General features: G+C 40.8%; 1 protein-coding gene and 1 non-coding gene across 2 annotated transcripts; one reads left to right on the forward strand and one right to left on the reverse strand.

The window, feature by feature from the left end:
* Window positions 1-1,886: 1,886 nt before the first annotated feature.
* On the reverse strand, window positions 1,887-2,004 carry TRNAL-CAA (transfer RNA leucine (anticodon CAA)). Its single transcript has 2 exons — window positions 1,967-2,004; window positions 1,887-1,932 (listed from the first exon to the last, which is right to left on the reverse strand). It is a non-coding gene; the product is annotated as a tRNA-Leu (tRNA).
* A 267-nt stretch (window positions 2,005-2,271) lies between these two features.
* On the forward strand, window positions 2,272-5,783 carry LOC101945370 (cytochrome c oxidase subunit 7B, mitochondrial). The gene is made up of 3 exons (XM_005291798.4): window positions 2,272-2,431; window positions 3,578-3,702; window positions 5,562-5,783. The coding sequence occupies exons 1-3, from the start codon at window positions 2,395-2,397 to the stop codon at window positions 5,637-5,639; spliced, it is 240 nt and encodes a 79-aa protein (XP_005291855.1). The 5' UTR covers window positions 2,272-2,394; the 3' UTR covers window positions 5,640-5,783.
* The last annotated feature ends 1,973 nt before the right edge of the window (window positions 5,784-7,756 follow it).

Consider the following 7,756-nt stretch of genomic DNA (forward strand, 5'->3'; position numbering starts at 1 on the left):
TTGGCTGTTTGATGAATTGGGAGGAGTCGGTTCGGAGGGCAAGGGAGCGGAACTAGCAGTCGGATACGGTGTAATAGGGACCGCAGGGTACAGAGGGAAGCCAGGCTGGGCCGGGTGTTGGAGTGGGATGAGTTGGGGCAGCAGCACCATGGCAGTTCAATAGTTGGAGTAAGGACAGAATTACAGACAGGGCAGCATCAGCAACGCAGAGGGGGTGCCTCGTGGTACCGAGGAGTCCAGTCTTGTTTGCACATTATTCTAGGTGCTATTTCCGCAATTATTTCTCTGGGAGTCTCACCTGCAGCTCGCATTGCAATGATGGTTTTCAGCATTACTGAGGACTAACAAGGACTTCTCTTCAGCTAAAAGTCCGTTTTCCAGATTGCTTTCCTTGGCTTCCATTTTTCTGAGCACGATCCATTACGTCACTGGTTCTCCATTTCCAACTTTCAACTATCAGAGGGGTAGCCGTGTTAGTCTGAATCTGTAAAAAGCAACATAGGGTCCTGTGGCACCTTTGAGACTCAAAGGTGCCACAGGACCCTCTGTTGCTTTTTACAACTTTCAACTGTTTGCCCCTGAAATTAACTGCTAACCATGTGCTTCAACTAGGGTGACCAGACAGCAAGTGTGAAAAATCAGGACGGGGATGGGGGGGTAATAGGAACCTATACAAGAAAAAGACCCAAAAATCAGGACCGTCCCTATAAAACCGGGACATCTGGTCACCCTAGCTTCAACGTCTATGAAAAGTCCATGAGATCTGAAGGCACCGACCCTCTGAAGGAGGATGGGTCTGTTAATACACAGAAGACACTTTATACATTTATATTCGGTTAGACACAGGATAGCGGGAGCAACCAACAGGATGGCTGGATGCCGCTGAAAAAATAGAGCATGCCGGGAATATTATAATTAGGAAAATAATCTTATTAGTAGATCCTCAAATACCCAAGCATACCCCCCTCATGCAGCTACACAATTCTATATTCCTATTCTATGGTATTTATTTTAAAGTATCATCTTGATCCGTCAAGTTTTATTTATTTTATGCTGTCATACTTTGTGCAGATTTGGGCCCTCGTGCTGTAACTGCGTCTTTCTAAGAAGACCCTTGCACGCATGTAGAGCCTCATTGACCTAAGCAGAGGAGCTTCTCGATCTGTGATCTTGATGGATCATAAAAACTGTCTGGAATATATCAGTATAGCTATAATAGATCAATATCGATAACATACATAGTTATACACAAATAGAGATGTACGTTATACATACAGGAATGTATGTTCTTTCTGTAAAGACAGGCACTATCATATCTATATCTATAGCAAGCTAGCAATATCAAGAAAGATGGAATGGATTTCCACACCTATATCTTTCTATGTATGATATAGGTATGGATTTAAATTCTATCTTTCTCGAAATATTCTTACTGAGAGATTTTAAATCGGTAGCCATTACATATGCAAGAGTTTACGTGATGTAAGTATTTAAATATGTTCTTTATACTTATTATATGCACCCGTTTGTATAGATATAAACTGTGATCTTTCAATCATATAACTACATGTTTAATTTTACTCATATGCACATATATTTGGAAAATCAGAGCCACAGGGATTTTACATTATTAAGATCGACACATCAGTGATCAAGTTAGATCATTCCTATGAATCAGTTAAGGATCTCTCTGAATATATATTGTAAATCCGTGTCTTCATTTAGTATTTTTATAATGTAAGTCCCAATCTATATTTATATGGTTTAAATTTCTGTCTGCGTGAGGTGATCCCTACCCTGCCGTGTAGTAAAACGTTTCCTCCGGTGATTATTACAGTTAAACTCGGTGTTTTACACACACAAACACCGAAACGAAAAAAAAAATGTGTCAGAAGTGGGATTCGAACCCACGCCTCCATACGGAGACCAGAACACCCAGCCCTCGAGAGAGGAAGGCACTTTAAGCCTTGAGTCTGGCGCCTTAGACCACTCGGCCATCCTGACACTGTTGTTAATATGAGCAGCTGGGAGATCCTTATTGTTCACTGCAGAGTCAGCGCCACTAGGACTGTTCCCCGACTCTCTAGTTCCCGTGGCAAAAGCCATCACTAGCTTAGGCAGTGTGGGGGAGCCCGTGGGAGTACCGGGCCCCCAGGTAGGCGGGTACAAGGGCTTCTTCCCGTATGCCTGTAAGAGCCCCTCCACGCAAGCGCGGGAACTACATTTCCTATAATGCCGTGGGGCCGCGCTCAGGAAGAGAGTGAAATACATTTCCCACGGGGCGCATGCGCAGCGTGCGGGCTTCCTGGCTGGCCACCATTTTGTTTTTCACTGCTCGCAAGGGTATAAGGCGAAGAAGGAGAAAGGCAGAAATTATCCGTCCACGGCGCCAGCATGTTGTCTCTGGCCAAGACCGCGGTGCGCCTCAGCGGTGAGCTGTGGAAGAGTCCTCCGGGGCACAGCCGGGCGGGTACCCCCCCAGAGTCCCAGAGCCCTTGACCCTTTTAGCGCCCCTCTCCCGGGTTCCCTGCCGCTCCGCAGCGACTGGTCCGCACTGGAACCGAGTCAGTCAGTTGCCTCCGGGAGCCCGTTCCCGGTCCGGGTAGCCTCTGCCTAGGCGTGGGGAATGGCTTGGGCACAGGGGTCTCGTATGGATGCTGTTGTAGGACTGAGACCTTGGATTGTTACCTTCCAAAGCAGAGTGGGCGTGATATATCCTGGAAGCCTATCGATTTACGGGTGATATCTTGTGTTTTAGCACATATGTAAACGTTTGGGGAAACGTTTAATTTAAGCTAAGTGGTTTTTAAAGTGGAGGAAAAAAATGTTTTAATGTTAGGGAGACAGTCACAAACTAAAACACAATTTCAGTGTTTTGCCTACATAAAATGCTCTGGAAATAACTTCAGATACAGCCTTCTTGAAGTTGGTTGTCTTGGCCTTGATCTTCCCTAATACATTTAATTTCACAAGAGTAAGTTCATACACAATTTTTCAGATATTGGGATTTATATTTCAATTAGCATTGTCTACACAGTGCAGGAGTCTTTTTCTTTTTTCCTGTGAGATCATCTTAAGTTTTCTGGCTTCTTTGCTCCTTCTGAAAACACTTGGATTATTTACAGACATTCTCTGTGAAAAATAACGTGTGTATTGATCAGTTCATAAACTGACCATATATTTTAGCATTTGAGGAAGTGATCGTACCTAGAATGGCACTAGAGATTCTAAATTGAGTGAACAAAAAGTCTTCATTTCTGTGGGTGTATTTTATAGTTACCTGCTTAATGCAAATTTTAAAGTAGCTTGCCAACCAAATAGAATAAAATGTTAAGTCTCTTTGATGGATTTGTCTAAAATAGATAATTTTCTCTGTTCCAGCAATTGTGTGGCTTTGTAATGCTGCCGGAATGTTATGAAGTCTTGTGTCTATCTTTCTGTTGTAATGAAGAGCATCCTTATTCTTAGTGTTCTGAAGTCCATCTTTTCTAGGGGATGGATGGGAGGACTGCCAGAGACTTGAATAGATGTAAGATGTACCAATGGACTGATACACATTTTTGACCATTTCTCTTAGCTCGGGGCACTCAGTGGATTGCAGCAAGACAGAGTCACCACAAATCTGTGCCTGACTTCCATGATAAATATGGCAACATTATACTACTTGGTGGAGCCCTATTTTGTGTCTCCATTTGGGGATATGTAAGTACTGTATGACTGGTACTATCACTAGTGTCTGCTATAACTATAGTCCTGAATTTGCAAGTTGTTACACACCTTTATAAGGATTTGCCTATATGAAGCAACTTGAAGTATTAGGGCTTTGGGGTTTCCTGAAAGAGTAATTTTGTATGCATTAATACCTCAAAGGGAAGCGATTCATTAGTCCAACTTTAAACCTAGATCTTCAATAGGCACTTATTTTGAATGTCAATTTACTGCAAGTCTTCAGAACTGAAGACAGCTTGATTAAATATAAGCTAAGCACACTTCCTTTTGTCTAATAATTCATTTCCAAAATGGGCCGTTGGATGAGTGAGCTATTCACCTCAAGTTTTCCTTTTATGTTGGTGAAAATATTGTGTGGCTGTACTATAAGAGCTAAATATTAGACTGATGCTGTTATCCCCTGAATTTCACAGTATCAGTTTTAAAATGTTTTAAATATAGCTTTCTAATACAGTATGTGACAGAAGTTTCCCTTTATGTAGAGTTTATTAAAAGACTGGTGTTGTTGAGTTATTCTTAATATTTCTGTAATACAAATTACTATTGTAAAATAGTATAAATGTAATACCAATGGAACCAGTGTAAAGGGCTGAATAAGATGTCAAATCTGAGTCTAAAAACAGTACTGATAGAGAATGATGCCCCTAAACTGTATTCTTTTTTTAACTTTTTGTTCTTGAACAGTTGCATAGATTAAAGATACTATAAAACTGTCACTCTAAAAGGAGACCCCTAATATTCATAACTGTTACTCTGTATAGCTTTATTGGATTTGAGGGCTACTAACTATTACCGGTAATAATGGTTAGGGTCCTATCAAATTCATGGCTGTGAAAAATGCATCACGGACCATGAAATCTTTTGTGTACTTTTACCATATAATAGGGTATTTTTTTTATAGTAAGTACCCTAGTCTACAGGGTAAAAGTATACACAAGTACACACTTTTATCAAACTGGGGGTCCCCACCCAAATAGGGTGACCAGACAGCAAGTGTGAAAAATCGGGACAGCGGGTGCGGGGTAATAGGAGCCTATATAAGAGAGACCCAAAAATCAGGACTATCCCTATAAAATTGGGACATCTGGTCACCCTTCACCCAAAAGGGGGTAGCAAGGCTATTGTAGGGGGAGGCACAGTATTGCCACCCTTCTGTGCTGCTGCTGGTGGCAGTGTTGCTTTCAGAGCTGGGCACTCAGCCAGCAGACGCTGCTCTCCGGCCACTCTGCTCTGAAGGCAGTGCAGAAATAATAGTGGCTATTGTAGGAGGGTCACAATATTGCCTTGTGACTCCCTTTTGGGTCAGGACCCCTAGTTTGAGAAATGCTGAGTCTTAAGGGCTTTACGTGTTTTTATATTTTACCACTTTTAAATACATACTCATGTTTATTACAACACTGAAACTTAAGATATAAATATCTGAAACCGTGAAATTCAAGATTTTAAAGATGTGATAACTGTGAAATTTACAAAAATGAACCCTGAATGTGGTAGGTACCTAATAATAGTCTGTTCAATCTAGCAGAGCAAGGTATAACATGATGCAATAGCTGAGAGTTGAGGCTAGACAAACTCAGACTGGAAATAAGGCATAATTATTTAACGGGAGAGTAATCAGCCACTGGAACAATTTACCAAGGGTCATGGTGGATTCTCCATCACTGACCGCTTTTTAAATCAAGATTGAATGTTTTTCTAAAAGATATACTATCAGAATTATTTTGGGAAAGTTCTATGATGTTATACAGGAGATCAGCCTAGAGATGATCAGTGGTCTTCTGGCCTTAGAATGTGACAATCTTGTTCTTATATAACTTTTTAATCTATTACAGGTGGCAACACAAACTGGAATTGAGTGGAATTTATCACCTGTTGGCAGAGTTACCCCAAAAGAATGGAGAGAGAAATAGCCTTTGTTTATTCTGGACTGAAATGTGCAGTAATCCTGAACTGGTCTGAATTTTCATTTATGCCATGCCTGTAATGGCATCTGTTCACTGATTATTGCCATCTGTGATGTGGCATTACTGGTGTAATAAATATATTTAAAAATTCTTTTGTTCATCTAGGTCTTATTCCTGTCCCATGTTTCATGGCTTGCTATAAAAGTATAGTGAGCAATTTTAGGAATATTGCTTGGTTATAAAATTTTGAATGTTATATATATGATATTCCTTAAGAACCACTGAGATGAGTTTAGGTTAGATGCAGATGATGAAGTAACTGAAGGCAAATGCTCTTAAATGTCTGGTTTAGAAGATCCATGTGGGCAGACACGTCTACTTGTGTAGACTTTATTCACTTCAGCTGGACTCTGCATGCAGACTTATTGCAGGGACACATCTTTCATTCTTAAATCGCAATTCTTTTAACAAAGAAGCATTGTACTCTCCTTTTTTTTTTTCTGCCACATAGCAATCTTCTATGGCTGCAAGGGGCACTGGTTTATCAAATCTCCCTTTCAGGAACCTAGCATCCTCTACTTCTCACTTAGAAAGTGAACTTACCTGAGTAAATTTTAAAAGTACCCATTAGCCAGAATAATCGTAGTGTGGAGATAGCAGCAAGAAGTGTATGCTTACAGTTTGCAAAAGTAAGTAGCTAGTGATTAAAATAGAGGGGAGGCCAAAATGTTCAAAAATAGACTGCCTGTATAAGAGGGCCAAACATGGCTTCTGCTTGACATCAGACTTCTGCTGAAATGGTTCTTGAACTCAGAAGGTCAGTGGGAAGTTGGTAGTACCTGCCTTCTCGCCATCTGTGGTGCTTTTTGGAGTCGAGAATGCTCTTAAAGGTCTGACTGAGGCTCTGGCTATACCAGAAGCATTTTACCAACATGGGAATGCTGGATGCTATACCAGCAAAGCACTCCTAGTTTGGCTGTAGCTATGTCGGTTGTGCTTTCCACTGGTATAGTGAAACAGCGTATACTAGTAAAAGTGCTTCGGTGTCAGTGAGGATGGGATTTGATGGTATAACTGCATCTACATTAGAGGCTTCTGCCAGCATAACTGTCTGTCAGGGATCACTCTTCACACACCTGATCAACATACCTATACAAGCAGAAGTCTGTAGGTTGAACCTGTTTTTAGACTGAAAGGCAGAGGCAGTGGGTGAAATCATCATTCCAATTGTCTATGCAAATTTTGTCACTAATTTCAGTTAGGCTGGGATTTTGCTGATTCGTTGTATATTTGAGCAGTGCCTAACACAATGGGGTATTAGGACACTACTGTACCTTTTTGCAATGTAAACCAGTCTGAGGAACTAGTTACAGCACTTGTGCAAGGGCTCCTGATAACTCTGGAATGTTCTGACCATCTCACTTCCTCAATTTGTTAAAAATTAATACTTAATCCTGTCATGAATGCAGGGGACTGGACTAGATGACCTCTTGAGGCCCCTTCTAGTTCTATGATTTGAAACTCAAATGTATCCTGCCATATAAGGCTGAAGACTGACTTTCTGGCCTGAGTGGAAGTGGGAATATTACCTCTGATGATTATAGGGCCCTTTTTCATTTTGGCAGTATATGACATTAGTGGTTTAAGGCTTGTTTTGATGCCTAATCCCTTCTGATTTTTAAGTTCTATCCCCAAAAGGAGTATTTTTACAAACAAATCTTAGTAACTTTTAATATTTGTTTACTGGTGCAATTCACTGTGCTAAGATCACTTCAGTTAGAAGTGTGCAGGGCAAATGCCCACCATCTTTCCCCTGCCCTCCATTGTGGTAGTAAAATACATTAATATAGTTGCTTCTTGCTTTTTAAGGTATCTGGTAAAGGAACTACATAGGTCTGTGTATGATGGTCAAAACAAACACAGTACTTAATTTTAGAAAAAGTCTATATACACTTCTGCAGATAGGTGCTAAAGTGAAAACAGGGCAGAACAGAAGATAACCCTCTCTAATGTATTGTATTGTAATGTACTGTATTGTACCCACCCTCATATGCTGATGTTACAGTAGGTTTCCAAACTTTAATCACTCTTAGAAAAATAAACCAGGGCAGCAATCAGTCTTG

This window comes from Chrysemys picta, chromosome 9, assembly GCF_011386835.1.
Source record: "Chrysemys picta bellii isolate R12L10 chromosome 9, ASM1138683v2, whole genome shotgun sequence".
In the NCBI taxonomy this organism is placed as follows: domain Eukaryota; kingdom Metazoa; phylum Chordata; order Testudines; family Emydidae; genus Chrysemys; species Chrysemys picta.